This window comes from Neophocaena asiaeorientalis, unplaced genomic scaffold (assembly GCF_003031525.2).
Source record: "Neophocaena asiaeorientalis asiaeorientalis breed wild unplaced genomic scaffold, Neophocaena_asiaeorientalis_V1.1 scaffold5, whole genome shotgun sequence".
Taxonomy (NCBI): domain Eukaryota; kingdom Metazoa; phylum Chordata; class Mammalia; order Artiodactyla; family Phocoenidae; genus Neophocaena; species Neophocaena asiaeorientalis.
The window spans coordinates 14,082,809-14,103,975 of NW_020174698.1; the positions used below are offsets into that span (position 1 = coordinate 14,082,809).

General features: G+C 32.8%; 1 protein-coding gene across 1 annotated transcript in view; it reads left to right on the forward strand.

The window, feature by feature from the left end:
- The window catches only part of TBC1D32 (TBC1 domain family member 32), a 176,008-nt gene that overhangs the window by 147,557 nt on the left and 7,284 nt on the right, over positions 1-21,167 (forward strand). Inside the window, exons 30-31 of the mRNA XM_024759058.1 lie at positions 4,861-5,001; positions 17,745-17,933. Of these exons, the coding sequence (XP_024614826.1) occupies positions 4,861-5,001; positions 17,745-17,933 (330 nt within the window). The remainder of the gene's footprint in view (positions 1-4,860; positions 5,002-17,744; positions 17,934-21,167) is intronic.

Below are 21,167 nucleotides of genomic sequence, written 5' to 3' on the forward strand. Positions count from 1 at the left end.
TTTCCTTTTCAAGTGCAAATATACCAAGTTGAATATTTTATTTATTTTATTACCAGTAGTTTGTCTTACTGTTTCTTTGTAAAACAAAAACATTCTGCTAAACATTCCTCTTCAAGGATTGTATCTAGAACTGTTAGCTAAGTGCAGTTACTAATGTCCATATAGTCAGTACTCCATAGTTTAAATGTTTTTGATTTAGTGATCTTTTGGATTGGTGTTTTTGCTATGCCCCTTTCCTTGTTAGTGCATGCAGTAATAGACTTTAATATATTACTTAAAAAGTGGTCCTTTTCTATTATGTTTGTTCCATTGGTCTCAGACATTACACTGACACTTTCTATGCAGGTTGACAACATAAGCAAATCTGCAGTTGCCACAAGACATGTTAAAGACACTTTAGCTTTAGCCATTAATAGCACAGACTTGTCCACCATCTTTAGCACAATACCACATTTTTGTAATCAACCTCAAAAAAGCTTCAACCTGTTCCCCCAGTCCCCCATTCCTCTACCTCATTACCCTGTTCTATTTTTTTCCTTTTGTTCCATAGCCTACATCAATTCCCACTATACTTCTTAATTTATGTATTTGTTTATTATTTATACACTTAAACATAAGCTCTCTGAGGGCAGGGTTTTGTTCGCTGACATGTCCCAAACTATGTCCCATCATAATTATTTAGTAAATGTGCTGAATATATGAATTAATATTTAAATAGAAATTTGTAAAGGACAGTAGACTTTTTTATTACTTTAGGAAATGTATTTAAGAGAGCTCCTCAGGCTTCCCTGCTGGCGCAGTGGTTGACAGTCCGCCTGCCGGTGCAGGGCACACGGGTTCGTGCCCCGGTCCGGGAAGATCCTACATGCCGCGGAGCAGCTGGGCCCGTGAGCCATGGCTGCTGAGCCTGCGCGTCCGGAGCCTGTGCTCCGCAGCGGGAGAGGCCCCAACAGTGAGAGGGCCGTGTACCGCAAAAAAAATAAAAATAAAAAAAGAGAGCTCCTCTACATTCGTAAAAGTGTTGTAAGCAAATTGCATCAAAAAGATTTAAAAATTTGGCCTAGGATAAACAGTATAGGACATAATGAAATATTAATTTGAAGTTCTCAAAATTTTATAAACTATTACTGTTATTGTGAGATAAAAATAATTTGAAAAATGTGTCCTTAAGCTGTTTAGACCAGAAGAACTCTTTAATGTATTGATTTAATTAAATTATCTTCCAATTTTATTTGTCCTTAAGAAAATCCTTCCTGAATGATAAAATAATCATTTTTTATGGAATTTCATTAAGAATCAGTTTGACTAATTGTTAACATCAAAGCTGTTAATAAATATAGATTAAGAAAAATAAAGAAATCAGTTATTTCCATGGAGGAATACCTAATCTCAAACAATAATTATAATAAAAGTTACAGTTATATATGCCTTCTCTGTTAGTAGAAACATATGAAATAGAACAAATTAAACTGAAATAAAAACTGAAGTATTTTAATGCACATAAAACCAAAACTGCATTGATGATAAACCAGGCTGAAGTGGCATTTGAATGAAGTACTGTAGTTCAACAGGAAGGTATCATGGGACACTTACTTTATATAATATTATTTATATAGATAAAATAAGAGTGTGTGCGAATATCTATATCTTCCTCTTCATAAAATAAAGTAATAACTACCTAACGCGGGAAGTTTGGAGTTAAAAATTCTAATAGCATTGAAATATTCATTTGATTTAAATTTTACAACCATTATGTCGTGGAACATTTGTAATCCATTTGCAGGGCATTAGCAATGGTAAGTCATGTAACGAGTCACTTGCTTGGAAAGAGGACAGGTGTCAAAACCCCTTCCCTTTCTTACATGCGACTTTAAATCTTAATCATATTTGAAGATTCCATTTTCCTATGTGTTTTTTTTTTCCCTGAGAGGAGAAAGATTTGTTTTTTAGAATTATAGAATCAAAGTTTAAAAAGATATCTCCAGTGTTTTCTGTTCACCCCTCTGCACGATGTGCATGACGCACATACGGCACAGAGTCACTGCAGCACTGCCAATCAAACACGGCCTGTTCTCTGCCCACAGAACCCTAGAGTGGAGGACTGGACTGGATTGGATTGGATCAGTTTGGATTGGTTTGGAGAGTTCGTCTTTTCTAATAGGGTCTTTCTATTTAATTTCCATAGATTTTTCTTAGAGTCAGGAATAAAATGACTCATCAGAACTACCTCTAGTTGAAGAAGAAAACTAAGACTGCTTACTGTGTTTCATTTCTTTAAGCACATATCTTTCATTTTTAACCATTAAAGCCAAATACTCTAAGAAGTGGCATAACATGAACATTTTGGTACTGATAATTTTTTACTGATAATTTTTTGCATGATACTGGCCTAGTGTATATGTTACTTAGGTGATCTATTAAACGCTGTGATCCTATATGTGGTCTGCTTAATCCTATATTCTGAATTTTATTTAGAGTTAGCTTTTATTAAGCGTTACCATCCTTTCCAAGAGTTATGACTAACCAAAATATATCAAAACACTAAAAGTATAACAAACATAATTTATAATTTGATGATTCAGAAGATTCCTTGTTATATTCATGTGACTCAGAGCTGTCATTATTGATTTGGTTTTATGAATACCATTTCCTGTAAATTAGAGTTATGAAATAAAAATAGGCCAACTAACAAAACTTTCATTATAAGAAAATTTCCTGTGATTACAGTGTGCAATCATTAGTATGTTGTCATTCAGTCAATTTGTTGAGTAGCTACTCTATGCAGGGCTTGGCGCTAGGAGCTGTGTTGGTTACCAAAATTTATGGCATAATTTCTTCCAACAGAGTATAATTCATAAGAGTAGAAGAATTCTTGCCTTATCTTTGGGAATCCATTACATAATAATGTTATATTTTCTTTGAGAAGGTAATTAATTAGTCTATTATCTCCATCTCTATACAAACCTATTCTAAATATGTTGTTTTTAATGCAAATTAGAGAACACTGTGTAAGAAATATTTCCAATATATACAATTCTTACACTATTATATATATATATTCAGAAAATTATTAGCTAAGTTTGCATTGAAAATTAAAGTATTACATATGTATAAGTTGATTTATTTTGCTTTTACATATATTTATTAGATTCATTAATTCTACTCTACAAATAGTAATTAGTAAAACACATTGTGTATTCAACAAAAGAAGATAAATCAAAGGGTACTAATTCTCATTCAGTTCATATTATTATTCTTAACTACTTAATAAAAGTAATTTTCTTTGCACATCCATCTGAAGTTGACTACAAGATGTTCATTTAATATGCTATGTATGTCTTCAGTCGTCAGTGTATAATATTTTTTGTGTACTGTGAGATACCTCCCTAAGAACCTATCATAAAATATATATTTGTACCTATATGTTCCCACAAATATATATTTCTACAATGTGAAATGGTAAACCATTTATCATAATGATAAAACACAAAAACTACTGATAAATCAACTCACTGATTTCAGAAATTTTCATATATTACTCAAACCTAAATCCTTAAAAACGGTTTAGCAGTATAAAGTTTGAAAAAATACTCCTTATTTTAACTCTTATGTAATTGTCATACATGAGTTTGATTTTAAAGTATTAACTTTCTGGGGTTTCCCTGGTGGCGCAGTGGTTGAGAGTCCGTCTGCCGATGCAGGGGACACGGGTTCGTGCCCCGGTCTGGGAAGATCCCACATGCCGCGGAGCGGCTAGGCCTGTGAGCCATGGCCGCTGAGCCTGCGCGTCTGGAGCCTGTGCTCCGCAACGGGAGAGGCCACAACACTGAGAGGCCCACATACTGCAAAAAAAAAAAAAAGTATTAACTTTCTTTTATTAAAAAAGTTTGAGTTGCCCAGTAAAGGTAAAAACATTAAAAGGGCTCTCTAGAAGTCAGATCTAATTTGAGTATCAATGTTTATTATAAGTCTGTAGGATATAATTGTTAGTCTAATAGTTTTTCTTGACACAAAATTACATCTTCAGGTTTATTCTTTGTTTAAAAAATTTATTGTGGTTAGATGTTGGGTTTAAAGTAACACTCATTAAAACATTGAGCATTCATGATAAATTGTACCCAAGAACTAAATTGAAAAAATAACCGACTTTATGAAGAAATGGCTGAAAAATGCAATGCAAGCTTGTAAATATATGTGTATATGTATCTATACATATATATAATATATACATAGACATATAAATAAATATAAAAATATATGAAATAAATTTTATATATTTGTAAATAGATAGCCTGAGTACTTTGATGGAAATGCATCACAGTTTTAGATACAAATTTCTTATGGATTTCCCAATTTCACTTATTAGTAACTAGAGCTTAGATATGGGTTATTTAACATTAACTTAGAAAAAGCAGATTAGGCAAATACCAAGAGCTGACAGAATAAACCTTTTTGATGTTTTAGAGTCATTGACTAAATCCAAGGATATATAAGCATATTGAAATATACTTAGTTTTAGAATGTAAAGCATTTATTACTCATGTACTCATCCATGTATTTATTCTTTCATGCAACATCCTTCTCCATTATTCCATAAGGGATTCAATTTGTCACAATTACGAAGTGTTAATTTTATTCCTTTATCTTGGAAGGAAGGTATATCATACTGCCCTTATTGAGTTTTAATCTTTCTATAGTGTTTAATGTTCTAACTTTTTAACTTACATAAAATTTGCAGTAGCTTGTTATGCCACCATGGTAATTTTGAAGTAGCAATTTAGAGCAAAACATTTAGATGAATTTGATTGGTTTTAAATTAGCTGCATATTCATTAATTCTCAATTTTTCTCTTTTATGCAGAGGTACCTACCTATTGACACTATAGAATCTGGGATTCATCCAGTATATTTTTGCAGCACTCACTATATTGAAATGCTACTGAAAGCAGAGGTGCCACTTGTATTTTCAGCTTTTCACATGTCTGGTTTCGCACCATCACAGGTAATCCATAGGAAATAGTATTTCTTCAACTCCAAGATCTCAGTGTATTTAAAGAAAATTACATTCTCATCAAATATAGGAAATACATTGAAATTAATCACGTCATTTTTGTAAGTAGTCATACATCTCTATGTGTTTAAATCTTTAAACTGGCTTTTTTCCCCTAGGTCTTTTATAACATATAGGTTTGCTTTATTGTAGATCCCTGGCATTCACGGATGTTGAGTTCTGTTTCAGCTATTCAAGACATAGACATTCTGAAAGTCTATGACATGTAGCTTTTTTTTTTTCAACATCGTTATTGGAGTATAATTGCTTTACAATGGTGTGTTAGTTTCTGCTATATAACAAAGTGAATCAGCTATACATATACATATATCCCCATATCCCCTCCCTTTGTGCTTCGCTCTCACCCACCCTATCCCACCCCTCTAGATGGTCACAAAGCACCGAGTTGATCTCCCTGTGTTATGTTGCTGCTTCCCACTAGCTATCTGTTTTACATTTAGTAGTGTATATATGTCCATGCCACTCTCTCCCTCCGTCCCAGCTTACCCTTCCCCCTCTCCAAGTCCTCAAGTCCTTTCTCTACGCCTGCATCTTTATTCCTGCCCTGCCCCTAGGTTCTTCAGAAGGTTTTTTTTTTTTTGAATTCCACATATATTTGTTAGCATACAGTATTTTCTCTTTCTGACTTACTTCACTCTGTATGACAAGACTCTAGGTCCATCCACCTCACTACAAATAACTCAATTTCGTTTCGTTTTATGGCTTAGTAATATTCCGTTGTATATGTGTATCACATCTTCTTTATCCTTTCATCTGTCAATGGACACTTAGGTTGCCTCCATGTCCTGGCTATATAGATAATGCTGCAATGAACATTGTGGTACATGACTCTTTTTGAATTATGGTTTTCTCCAGGTATATGCCCAGTAGTGGGATTGCTAGGTCGTATGGTAGTTCTATTTTTAGTTTTTGAAGGAACCTCCATACTGTTCTCCATAGTGGCTGTATCAATTTACATTGCCACCAACAGTGCAAGAGGGTTCCCTTTTCTCCACACCCTGTCCAGCATTTATTGTTTGTAGACTCTTTGATGATGGCCATTCTGAGTGGTGTGAGGTGATACCTCATTGTAGTTTTGATTTGCATTTCTCTAATGATTAGTGATGTTGAGCATCCTTTCATGTGCTTGTTGGCAATCTGTATATCTTCTTTGGAGAAATGTCTATTTAGGTCTTCTGCCCATTTTTGGATTGGGTTGTTTGCTTTTTTGATATTGAGCTGCATGAACTGCTTGTATATTTTGGAGATTAATCCTTTGTCAGTTGCTTCGTTTGCAAATATTTTCTCCCATTCTGAGGCTTGTCTTTTCGTCTTGTTTATGGTTTCCTTTGCTGTGCAAAGGCTTTTAGCTTCATTAGGTCCCATTTCTTTATCTTTCTTTTTATTTCCCTTTCTCTAGGAGGTGGGTCAAAAAGGATCTTGCTGTGATTTATGTCATAGAGTATTCTGCCTATGTTTTCCTCTGAGAGTTTTAGAGTGTGTGGCCTTACATTGAGGTCTTTAATCCATTTTGAGTTTATTTTTGTGTATGGTGCTAGGGAGTGTTCTAATTTCATTCTTTTACATGTAGTTGTCCAGTTTTCCCAGCACCACTTATTGAAAAGGCTGTCTTTTCTCCACTGTATATTCTTGCCTCCTTTATCAAAGATAAGGTGTCCATACTGTGCGTGGGTTTATCCCTGGGCTTTCTATCCTGTAACATTGATCTATCTTTCTGTTTCTGTGCCAGTACCATACTGTCTTGATTACTGTAGCTTTGTAGTATAGTCTGAAGACTGGGAACCTGATTCCTCCAGATCTGTTTTTCTTTTTCAAGATTGATTTGGGTATTCGGGGTCTTCTGTGTATTCCATACAAATTGTGAAATTTTTTGTTCTAGTTCTGTGGAAAATGCCATTGGTAGTTTGATAGGGATTACATTGAATCTGTAGATTTCTTTGGGTAAGTATAGTCATTTTCACAATGTTGATTCTTCCAATATAAGAATGTGATATATCTCTCCATCTGTTTGTCTCATCTTTAATTTCTTTCATCAGTGTCTTATACTTTTGTGCATACAGGTCTTTTGTCTCCTTAGGTAGGTTTATTCCTAGGTATTTTATTCTTTTTTTTGCAGTGGTAAATGGGAGTGTTTCCTTAATTTCTCTTTCAAATTTTTCTTCATCAGTGTTTAGGAATGCAAGAGTGTTCTGTGCATTAATTTCGTATCCTGCTACTTTACCAAATTCATTGATTAGCTCTAGTAGTTTTCTGGTAACATCTTTAGGAATTTTGGATTTCCTTTTTGATTTCTTCAGTGATGTCTTGGTTATTTAGTATGTATTGTTTAGCCTCCATGTGTTTGTATTTGTTACAAATTTTTTTCTGTAATTGATATCTAGTCTCATAGCATGGTCGGAATAGATACTTGATACGATTTCAATTTTCTTAAATTTACCAAGGCTTGATTTGTGACCCAAGATATGATGTTTCCTGGGGAATATTCCATGAGCACTTGAGAAGAAAGTTTATTCTGTTGTTTTTTTGGCAGAATGTCCTATAAATACCAATTAAGTCCATCTTGTTTAATGTGTCATTTAAAGCTTATGTTTCCTTATTTGTTTTCATTTTGGATGGTCTGTCCATTGGTGAAAGTGGGGTTTTAAAGTCCCCTACTATGATTGTGTTACTGTCAGTTTCCCCTTTTATGGCCGTTACCATTTGCCTTATGTATTGAGGTGCTTCTATGTTGGGTACATAAATATTTACAATTGTTATTATGTTCTTCTTGGGTTGATCCCTTGATCATTACATAGTGTCCTTCTTTGTCTCTTGTAATAGTCTTTATTTTAAAGTCTATTTTGTCTGATATGAGAATTGCTACTCCAGCTTTCTTTTGATTTCCATTTGCATTTTTAATGGCGATGATAATATCTCCTCCATAAGGCTTCTGTAAGGATTAAGTAGGGTAACTAAGGGCAAGAATTCTCATCACCACTGCGTATCTGGTATGTGAGATACTGTATCTTATCTAACAGTTAGCATTCTTGTCTCTGCTTTTGGGGTACTGGGAAGGTTTAATGATTTTTTGAGGGCCTGGAATTGGAAATGTCATATGCAGTAGCCACAGATGTCTCCCTCCTGTGCATAGTTAGTCCTTCATTGGTGGAGTATGGATTGTTTCTTCACTATGTTATCAGGCTCAAGTTTAATATTGTAGAACTTAAACCTTTTTTCTAATTTTAGAATCTTTAGGTCAGAGTCCCAGATGGTAGAAATACTTAATCAAAAAGATATGAACACTTTTAAGGCTCTTGTTGCATATTATCAAATTGCTTTGATTTTTCTTCTAAGAAAAATGAATAGACTTTCTGTCCTTCAGGACCCCGTATTTGGCTTTTTTAAAACTAATTGCTAAATTTTTAAAATTTGGGAGGTTTGGGGAGTTTTTTAAACATTAATACAGTTGATTATAATTCCATAGCTTTATTAATTAGATGTATCTTTTTATTAATTGCCCACCCGTCTTAGTGTTTCCTATTAACTTGTAAATAGTCTTTAAAAGTAACTACCACTATACAAATCTCTTCAATTCTTGAGTAATAAATATTTTACGTATTTACTTTTGTAATATATTGGCCATTTACTTATTTACTCTTGTATTTTACTTATTGTAACTTTATATTGTGTCTTAAAGTGGGGTAAGAGTAAACCTATCATTTCCTTCCTAACTCTGTCCTTAAAAAGTTAGTTTAGCTATTTCTACCTAATGGTTCCTCTATGTGCACTTAAAGGTAATTTTTCCCAGTTCAAAGTGGGCATTTGAGTTTGAAATTTAGATTGCTACTATGTTAAACTATAGATCCTCACTGTACTCAACTTTCCTATCTAGGAACATGGTAAGTTTTGACATTTATTTTCTTTATGTTATATTTTACTAAAGTTGTAAAGCTTTTTCCAAAGAGGTGTAGTACATTTCTCATTACAGATATTTCTAATTAGTTTAGCTTGATCTCTTTTTCAGTTCTATTTTCTCTTTGGTTATTATTAATAACTAGTGAAGTCATTAGCTTTTGTATGTTAATTTGGTAATGTTTTTTCTAGATTTTTGTTAATTTTTTCCTCCAACCTTCTAATATACTTTATTTCTCTTTCATTCTTTTTTTAATTATGTAATTTTTCATTAAGCATAATACCCTCCAGGCCCATCCCATGTTGTCCCAAATGGCAAAATTTTATTCTTTTTTATGGCTGAATAATATTCCATTGTATATATATGTACCACATCTTTTTTAGCCAGTTTATCTGTTGATGGACACTTATTTTGCTTCCATATCTTGGCTATCATAAATAGTGCTGAATATGAACATTAAGGTGCATATATAACAAATAAAAAGCAGACTCACAGATACAGAGAACAATCTAGTAGTTACCAGAGGGGATAGGGTTGAGTGGAGGGGCAAAATAGGTGAAGGGGATTAAGAAGTGCACACGACTAAGTATGAAATGTTACAGCATAGGAAATATAGTCAGTATTGTATAATAACTTTATATGGATTATAATCTGTAAAAATATCAAATTTCTGTGTTATACACCTGAAACTAATATAACATTTTAAGTCAACTATACTTCAACAAAAAATTTTTGGAAAATTTTCCAGTATAATACTAAGTAATAGTGGCTTACTTGTTTTAGACTTGAATGATTACTGGGAGTTCATCCAGCATTTCACCATTAAGTAGTAACTATTTATGGAGAGTATTTTTCCCTGTCATGCTGTGGAAGAATCTTTCTAGTCTATGTAAGGTATTGAATTTTGATTTCTTTAATCAAGTGAGAAGGTTGAATTTTGTCAAGTTCCTTTATGGTTAAGATTATCTTGATCTTGGAACTTATTTGACCTGTTTATAGGACATGTTGATAGGTTTTTTAATAGTAAACTATCCTTGCATTCCTTTGGATTTGTCCTACTGGAGGTCTTTTTCTTTTAACTAGACAATATAGTTCCTGACATTATGATATGTGCCTTTATACTTATTTTGAAGAGACCTTATGTCATTTATTACATCTACTTGCATCAGGTTACTCTGCCTGCTGAATTTTAAATTTCCTGAAGTTTAATAAGAAGTCTAAATATGACAGAGGAATTGCATGTAGTGGAAAAGCCAATTCTTTCTGTGCCAATTCTAGCTCTTACTGTGTATGTACCTAAAACACTTCTGAGAATTTTGAAACAGAAAATGTTTAATTCTGCTTGGAAGTAGATACTTAAATATTTACTATAAGCTCAACAATCCATTCTTTCTATTTTTTTTTAATAATTCAAGCCAGGGAGCAGTATGTTTCTGAGAGTTCCTTGTGTCATTCTAGTCTTGATTAATATGTATATTGTCTAATATCTCCAATCATTTATTAAATTGCTAACATATAACCTTTAAGAATGGACTACTAAAAACTGGGGAAAAACTTGCAATACCTAAGGCCCCACTATATGAATTTGGTACCTCTTTATCATTTTGGCATCTCTTTAACAATTTGATATATGTTTATCAATTTGAAACTGCATACATGTAGCAGGTTTACCTAATAAAAACTACTGCATTATTTCTGAGTAGTAATGTTAGTATGTTTCTTAAATGTATCTAATGTAAAAATGCCTTTTTAATGGCTCCTTATGTGAGCTAATCATTTTGTGCCTTGAGTGTGTATCATTGCTTTGTTTATATTATTTGCCGTTTTATTGCTAATTATGAACTATGAGAACAACTTTTAAGTAACTAGGTATATGTGGTTAAGTAATTATTTGGGTACAAATTTTGTATTTCAAAGCTTATTCATTCTGGTCTAATTAGGAGTGGTGCTTCTTGAAGTTGCGTATTTATAGACACTAAGGGATTGGTTGATTAATGAAGGAATTTGTGAGCAGGTTGTTAAATAAAATATAAGATCTCTAGAGTAAAAATAATAAGCTTAACTAGAATACAAAAAATTAAATGTAGTTAGAAATATATATTTGTTGATTAGCGTTTGAGTAACTGAGATTGGAAGGAAAATCAAAATTCAAATATATATTTTTTCTTTTTAAATGAACAGAAAATCACATGGTCTAACTAACTTTTTGACCAATTTTATTCTTTGTTAAAAAAATCTTTATTGTATTTTAGTAATTTTCGTGCTTTAAGAAGTACCCTTTATCTTTAATGATTTATCTTTTTTCCTTGGGGTTGTGATTCTGCATATCAGTGATTATTGTACTATATACTGTGTCAGCAAGTGGGCTAACATGGATAATCCTCTGAATATATTTACCCCCAGCATGAAAGCAGGATTAAAGAAAACTGTTTTATTATTTCATATTTTGTGACATAGTGCTTTTTTAAAATGCAAAATTATACAAATGTAAAGCTAAATTTCAAGACTGGGAATGCCCCTTGTTCAGTCACATTAATAAATGTGCATGTCCCCAAGCTTTCCCTTTCCTCACATTGCTGATGTTGCTACTTGAAATGATACCTTCTCCCTCCTTGTGCCCCATCTTTACTTGTCAGGTATTTATCCTTGATATCTGTCCAAATGGAAGCTTTTTGGATCGCCTACAAGTAGATGATTCTGCTTTGAATTTGTATGCAGTTTCTGTATTATTCTGGTAGAAATATATCTTTTTCTTTGTGGAATCATTATTTGTGTGTTTACCTCTTTCTTACTAGTTGAAGTTCCTTAAAGGTATGTGTGCCTGACCTATCTTCAAGTCCTTTAAGTGTCTGACACTGTGTCTTGTCTAGAAGTGCAACAAAAATACTACCTTTTTATTTATAACAACTTTTTGCAGTATAAAAAGTGTGTTTCCAGATGTTATTTCATTTAAAATTTTAACTTCATGACAAATGGAGAAATTCAGGATCAGTGAAGTGAGTTAATTGACTTACTGATATCACCCTGATAGTGAGGACTTCACTTTAAACCACATCTTACTTTACTAATATTCTTTCTATAATGAACAAATAATGCCAGAAGAGCTGTTAAAAATAGTGTCTTTGTATCATAAAACTTGATCATTTAGAGCATACCTTTTTTTTTTTTTTTTTTTTTTTTTTTTTGCAGAGCCCTAGAGCATACCTATTTTGACTTAATCAGGTATCCATAAGTAATTGTTCTAAGCAATGTTTTTACTTAAGAATTAAGTAAATATTTTGAAGATTGTTTTTTTTTTTAATCTAGATACAAGTGAGAATAATTTACCTCAGCTAAAATAATTATGTTTGTCTCAGTGTTGCATCTTAATGTGCTTTGGCATAAGCTTAAGTATGATTAAGGAGCAAAATTTTCTAAGAAGGCTATGGTACGTTTTGATGCATATTGTATAAGCGATTTTCCTCCCTCTTTATCCTAAAAAGACATTCAAATGTTTCAAATTATAATTCAGTGTAAGGAACATTGGTTTACTATAAAAACATTATTAGTTTGTTTCACTTTCTTTGTAACCTATTCCATAAACTACTAATAATATTTTCTCAATGACTGTAAGGCATCAACTGCTTGGTTTTGAAAATATAGTGTATTTTTGAGACTTATTATAAGAGGGAATTTGGCAGTATCTAGCAAAAACATATACGCATTTACCCTTTCATCCAGCAGTCTCATTTATAGAAATCTATCCCAGAGATACACGGACAAAAATTTTGAAAATGTATGTGTACAAATATGTTTTTATAGCATATAGTATCAGAAGACTAGAAATAATGCAAGTGTCCATAAACGGGATTGTTGAATGAGTTATGGTTTATCCACAGGGTAGCCCTATGCAGTTATAAAAATGAATGAGAAGTACCTCTGTATATTGCCATGGAGTGATATACAGGATCTTTTGTTAAGTGAGAAAAAGGTGGAGACAAAAAAGAGTGTTTAGTACATTACTATTTGTATGAGAAAGTGTGGAGATATAAATACATATACAAATATCCTTATATTAAAAACATGAAAGAATGTATCATATTTTGTTAAATGATTTCTTATAGGGATAGGGAAAAGAATAAGGTGAAGAGTCAGGAAATATACCTTACTTTGTCTTTTTACTTTGGAGTCATTTAAATAGTTCATATAATAATATAAACACATATAATGAAATGAACCTAACAGTACCCACTTGATAGTATAACCTTATGAGGCACTTTATTTTTTTTAACCATTTTTAAATTATAGTTAATTTACAGTGTTGTATAAGTGATTCAGTTATACATACATATATGTGTGTGTGTGTATATATATATATATATATCTGTTATTTTCAGAATCTTTTCCATTATAGGTTATTACAAGTCATTGAATATACTTCCCTGTGCTCTACAGTAGGTCCGTTTATCTGTTTTATATATAGTAGTGTGTATATGTTAATCCCAAACTCCTAATTTATCTTCCACACCTGCTGTAACCATAAGTTTGTTTTCTATGTCTGTGAGTCTCTGTTTTGTAAATAAGTTCATTTATATCGTTTTTTTTAGATTCCACATATAAGTGATACCATATGATAGTTGTCTTTCTCTATCTGAGAAAGACACTACTTCACTTAGTGTGATAATCTCTAGGTCCATCCATGTTGCTGCAAATGGCATTATTTCATTCTTTTTTATGGCTGAGTAATATTCCATTGTGTATATGTGCCACATCTTCATTATCCATTCATCTGTCGATGGACAGTTAGGTTGCTTCCATGTCTTGGCTATTGTAAATAGTGCTGCAGTGAACATCGGGGTGCATGTATGTTTTCAAATTAGAGTTTTCTCCAGATATATGCCCAGGGGTAGAATTGCTGGATCATATGGTAGCTCTATTTTTAGTTTTTACAGGACCTCCACACTGTTCTCCATAGTGTCTGCACCAGTTTACATTCCCACCAACAGTATAGGAGTGTTTCTTTTTCTCCACACCCTAAAAGGCACTTTAAAACACAGTAATTTGACTGTACATGCCAAGTAATACATTGTCTAAATGACAAATAAAACAGCAAAAATACTACTGTTTTAAGTAATCATATTGCTTATGGTCATGTTAGTATTATTATTCTGGATTGTTGTTTTTGTCATGTGTGGTAAATGAAATGAAAAATTGATTCCATTTGTTTTAAAGCAAACACAGATGTAACATATAGCAATTTACGATGTGTTTTATCTTAAAATTTTTAAGGAGGGGGAACCTATACAGGAAAATGGACTTCAGACATATCAGCCAGTCAGAATTTTGAAGCTTTGATGAGTCTGGTTCATGTACTGCTTTTTTCCTTTTATGTATATTTGGAATAATTCCATAACAAAAATGTTAAAGAAAAAAGTTCATCATGTCTCTTTGGACACATACTATTTCTTTTGTCCTGTTGGAGTCCTAGACTGTCAGCTGATTCATGGACTATTTCATTTTATAAATATAGAGAAGTTATTTCCTTAACTCATGGTTCAGCATTCTTCCAGGGAAATAGTGTTTTAGAATTCTATTACAATTTATTAATTCTGGAGTATCCTACACATATAATAGCAACAGCAGATACAGTTCCTACCAAGTGAAGAAGGTCATATGTTTAAAAACTGTATGTCTCCTCTTTAAATATAAGTCCCATGAGAGCAGGATCTAAATGTCTTTTGTTCACAGAAGAATTATAACACTTGTAGATTAGGTACATAAATGTTTGTTAAATAATAAACATTTGTACCTTTGTTATAGAAAAACATTTACATAGCACTTGATATATTTTCAGAGTGCTTTCAATTATAATCTCTCTTTTTCCTTTCCTAAATTTCCCATGTGTAGAAAAGGCTGGTGTTATTCTCCGTTTAATGGGAAAAAATCGACATTGTATAGAAAACAGTGCATGAATGTTGTGTAAATGCCATAAAATTGCCTCTGCATTAGAAACTATGTATAATAAATAAGTAATTGCAGATTTGGGGGCAACTTTTTTTAACCAATATGGGTAAAGCTTTATGGATAAATAAGTATTTTGACTTCGGATATCTTTGTTTGAATCATATAAAATTGCTAGGCTTAAAGGTCAAAATGAGTTGACGATCAACAGTTCCACACCATTCAACCTGTAGAATAGGCCAACTAGAAAGAAGATAGAAACTGTTACCCCTTCATTACTGTCAACTTGCTAGTCACCTATGAAGCTGACAACTGAATGGGAACTGCTTTCTCTGGCTACCTGGATCATTTGTATTAATTTTCACTCTTCGGTTGTTTCTCCTTCTTCATTCATCCAGAGTCTCTCATTTTCATTAACAAAGCGTGGCCCTAAGTTGATTGGTATTAACATCTGTAGCAAAGAACAGACAGAAGCCTGGCAGCAGTGCATTAGGGAATTAAAAACGTTTTGCTTCTAGTCAAAGAACCACTGACTCTTTCAAGCCATCTAGTCAAGTAGGAGCAAGAGATATATTTCCTCCCCAGGGCAGCTGAGCTATACTGTGTGGATACTTGATTAGGCAGTGAAAGTTGGTGATGAGCTTTGCATACCAACCTTCCCTCCAGGTCAAGATCTAGGAGAAGAATCCTGTCCTGCCAAGTGAAAAGTAAAGTTGTGACCAAAGGAAATTAAATATATCCTTCCTATTGATAAATATTGGATGTTCACAGATATATTTTAATTCAATATTGAGTTAACCCATGGGCTCTATGAAAAGATTTTGAAACATAATAGAAGGGAACATAATTACATAAACAGAATTACAGTTTAAAAAAAAAAAGAAAATATTTGGTCATGTATAGTTGGCATTGTCAATAATAAGAAGTATGACCAGAAAATGAGATGAAAAGATATGCCTATAATAGCCTGAAATTAAAAGGTTAATGGTTGACATGAGTAATGATGTATGGAAAACAAAAATTTTATGATACCATCTGGTATGGGCTGATTTGTGCCCCTCCCTCCCTGCACCCCCCCCTACAAAATTCATATGTTGCAGTCTTAACCCTCATTACCTCAGAATGAGACTGTATTTGGAGACAGAGTCTTTAAAGGGGTAATTAAGTTAAAATGAGGTCATTAGGGTGGGTCTGAATCCAATATTATCAGTGTACTTATAAGAAGAAATTTGGACACCAGACACGTACAAGAGAAAAACCATGTGAAAACGTTGGGAGAAGACGGCCATTTACAAGCCAAGGAGAGAGGCCTCAGAAGAAACCAACCTTGCCAATACCTTAACCGTGGGCTTCTCCAAAATCTAGAGGAGATAAATTTCTGTTGTTTAAGTCACCCAGTCTGTTACCTTGTTACGACAACCTCAGCAAACCAATACACCTTGATAAAGGCAGTTAAAAGCAGAAGCAGCATCCCTCTAAACTGAATCAGGGAAATAAAAGCAAATTTTAGAAACTGTTCAATAATATACTTTTTAAAGGTCAAAACAATGGAACAAAAAAGGAAAATTTGTGTATGTCTACTTTATCTATGATAAATTGAGATAAGCCTCCATATCTGTTCCCGTTCCTTCCCACCTCTAAAGAACAAAACTATAGGGAAGAGAGGTTCAATCAAAGAAATCTTTCCTCAGTGGTAAATTATAAATCATAAATTAAAAATATTGGAAAGTAATTGTCTTAGTTTCCCAGGACTGTAGTATCAAAGTACTACAAACTCAGTAACTTAAAACAACAGAAATTTATCATCTCACAGTTTTGGGGGATAAAAGTGTTGGCAAGGCTCTGTTCCGTTGAAGGCACTGGGGAAAGAACTGTTTGATGGCTCTCTCCTAGCTTCTGGTAGCCTTAGATATTTCTTGGCTTATAGATGCATCACTCCAATCTTCTGTCTTCACGTGACGTTCTCCATGTGTGTCCTTTCAACTTCTGCCTTCTGTGTGTATGCAGATTGTTCAGTTTCCTTGATACCAGTCATATTGGAATAGGGTTCACCCTAATGACCTCATTTTAACTTGATTACCTCTGTAAAGACGCTGTTTTCAAATAATGTCACATTCATAGGTCCTGGGGTTTAGGACTTTGACATATTTTTGGGGGGAGACACAATTCCACCTGCAACATTAATCTACCAAAATACTAACAATGTTAATCACTGTATTTTTTTTTAAGTTTTCTGTTTGTTTTTGTGATGGGTATGTATTACTTTTATAATCTGAAAAATATTATTCAGAAAGTAAAGTAAATGATTTTTGTGAAAAGTCTCATTTTTGAATTCTATTCATTAGCTCTCAGTTTTTATGTTATATAATTCTAGTTGGTTTAAATTGTTTTCTGATTCAGCAAGAGTCCATATGCATATTTAGCAATCATCATCTGCATAATTATACAGCTGTTATTATAGGTAGGATAGAAAAAGCTCCCATCTCTGAATAAATAAATTAAAATAGTCTCAGCATTTGTTATCTGTAGAGAGCAGACTGGTGTTATGGTAAGAGGAGGAAAATATGACTGAAGAAGGCATTTAGCAATAGCATATGAACAGTGTGAACACCATCATTTACCCCTAAGTCCTGAATCCCAAGGCCATGAAACTTTTCTCACACATTAGGCAAATAGGTGAAGCATCCTTATTAGGCTTCTTGTATGCAAAATGTCTTTCTATTTTGATTAGATGTTAAGCTCTTCATTGGTTTTGTGTGAGTTATTGGGTACTGTTTTTTAAAGTCAAATATGGCTTTATAAGCTTTCTAATGAACTAAATTCTTTTTTTTTTTTTCCCTAGATTTGCCTGCAATGGATAACTCAGTGTTTTTGGAATTATTTAGATTGGATAGAAATCTGCCATTATATTGCTACTTGTATTTTCCTTGGTCCTGATTATCAGGTGTATATCTGTATAGCTATATTCAAACATCTACAACAAGACATTCTACAGCACACTCAGATTCAAGATCTGCAGGTTTTCCTAAAAGTAAGTAACTTTACTTCTAGAGGAAAAATTTTGGCTGAAAGTTAATGGTCAACTTTGATGGGGTGTCTAATGCCAGATATTTTTCTAGACACTCATGAAATCCTAAAAACAACCTTGAGAGGTAGGTATTATCTTTATTTTAGAGATGAGGAAACCAAGGCACCGAGTTAAGTAAATTACCCAAGATTTTACAGCTGGTGAGTGGTGCTAGAGAGTGGTGGGCCTGGGATATGAAGTTAAGCTGCCTGGCTACAAAATTTTGCTTTCAGCCAGTATGCTGTGCCAAAAGGGCTTTTTTTTTTTTTTGGATATTCCTATATCTTATTTAGTCAATAAAAGTTCAAGTTACTGTGTGTTAATACAGCTTTGATACTTTGTAAAAACATTTATTGTAATTGCCTATACCTTCATAATTTTCTAAACTATCAAATATTTTTATAAAAGGTTTCCATGAAAGATTCTATCATAACACTCTTTTTTAAAAAGTCACTACTATATATAAGTTAATATTTTAAAGCAAGATATAGCTGCTTTCTTTCTCACAATAATGGGACTTTTGAAGCTCTGGACTTTAGAAAATACAAGATATATAAATATATCTCTATGTGTGATTCTTCCTGGAAATCCAACTTTTTGTTTTAAGTTAAAATCTTTCCTTGAATTTAAAATATGTTTCCCTCCCCCTGCTACCCTCAGACACACATATGCACTCATATGCATACATACACCAAAACCAACATTAGGTTTTTTCTAGGTGGACAGATAATTGCTACGTGAATTAATTTTATCTTTATTCTTTACCATTAGATACTTATCAGTTATTTTTCATTTAATGATGATTTTTTGTAAGTACATGTTATTGATCATTTAAGATTGTGAAACTATCAAGCATTTTTACTTCATAAATACTGAATTCAAAAGATCTCAAACTTCCTACATATATCAATAGAATTATGATCTTAGAAACATTTTTAATGAAATAAAGTATAACAAGACAATGGTCATACATGTAGAAGGAAAACTTAGGTAGAAAAAGAAAAAAGTGGTCTGTAAGAAGTAATTTGGAGAACAGGGATGGTTAAGTAAATGAGAATTACATTGAGGACAAAATGTGGGTTCCTTTTCAGTAAGGGACATTTTCATTAGTTGCAGTGGTCAGTTATAGAGATTTCAGTCTGAAATTTCCACAAACTCTTATATTTTTATATCTCCTAACTTATAATTATCTAACCTCTTATCCTACTTTAGTTTCTCTTATAGTGTTTGTCACTGGCTGAAATTATTTTAGATATGTTTTTGTCAATCTTCCCCAGTATAATGTGTAATCCTCCGCAAGGATTGTGATTTTGTCTATCTCGTTTACTAATGTATTTTTCAGTGCCTTGAACAGCACCTGGCACAGAGCAGGTGCTCAATAAATACTTGTTGATAGAGTAAACAAAGAATGTAAATAAATATAAAGGGAAAGATGAATGAACTTAGTTTTTATTCGTATTGAATAACAAACATTACTAACATCTTCCTTTCTACCAGAAGGATATCCTTATATTTCATGACCTTTAAATCTGATTGATGTTGGTGATTATTGCAGTTTCATCCCTTTCTTGATTACTGCCAGGAAAAATTATAATAGGGTTTACAAATGGTGACCTCTTTAAATATTTCCCAAACTCTGTTGTGTTCTGAGCATAATGCTGTCAATTTAAAACTTAAATTTAAAGAATTTTAAATTTCAGCAGGTAGGTCTCACGGTCACTGATTTCTTTTGGTGGGTATTTTTCTTGTGAGATAAATTCCAATGTAGTTAATTTTGAAATATGCATTTACTTACCCCTTTAAGTACTCCATTAAGCCCTGTTATAATCTCTTCTTTGCAAAGTATGTAAACGTATGTATACTGTTTTTCACTTATTCACATATTACCCAATCATGAAATTTTGATTAAGGAAGTGATTTTTATTCTTCCTCCCCTCAAAAGATCCCCCTAGTCAGAAAGATATATGATTTTAAATGTCCTCATTAAACTACAGTTAGGGAGATTAAACCTTGGAAATTATGTTTTATATCTGATCCAAATTCTCAGACTTGTTCAAAAGGAAAAAGCTTATCAATAATTCTCCATATAACTACATACCACAGCCATAATAATATTCTTACGTAGATTACATGTTGTGCCCTGACTCTACATATTTAATAATGACTGCTTCTGAGAGGAAAGAGGAGGTAGAGTAAAACAAGGGACTTTTATTTTTTACTGAGTATATTTATGTGGACTTTTTTTTTTTTGAATAATGGGACCGTGCTTCTTTTGTAATAAAACTACTTTTTAAAAGGAAGATATTAATCATTATATAAAAATGGATAGAACAAGCATCTGACTGTGGTAAATAAGTTCAAATAATCAGTCCCAATTGAATTAGTTTCCAAAATACTGAAAAACCACAAGCATGTTTTCAGTTACAGTATTATCAGTTATCCCTCAAGAGAAACTTGAGATAATGAGATGATTCCAGAAGATTGAAAATACGGAGTTCTTTTCCCGGTTTTAAGTTTCATGTACTGACAGAAGGGGCATGTTGGAAATATTACTTTAGGAATAAAAATCTGTCTGAAGCATGTAGTATAGACAAAATACCAACCCATTCTGTATTCATTTTGGTTTAGGCTCAAGATTTTAAATCAGGTAATTGAATCTAGACTCAGTGTTTGCATTCCTGGCAGGCCACTGAACAATTCTTCATGATCAGTATATTAAAAAGATGACTTGAAATTTCTTAGCTCAGGTTTACTAAAAAAAAAAAAAAAAAAGCAAGCAATAAAACTTGTTTATGTTTCCTCATTTAATTAAACCACTAAAAGATTAGATGAATGCCATGGGTATAAGTTTATCAGCAAGGTGTTATCTGAGTTTTTCACAATATGTTTTTAGGCACCACAAGAATGTGGGTTGGATAATAGAGCAGCTAAGTGCATTGTTCCCACACTGTGGTGACTGATAGATTAGTGCTGACCTAGAAGGCAACTTCTAAAGGTGTGCTGAAGAGCTTAGTCCTTGGACCTAACGTTTTTCTGTGACAGATGATGGTTCAGAAAATCTGTAGGCATCAAACATCCAGAAACAAAAACATCATCAGACAAAATAAATATTCTCAAATATCTCAGACTTGGAAGTCTAAAGTTGGGTTGGTTTATTTTTCATGGATGGATCTCTCTCTCTCTCTCTCTCTCTCTCTC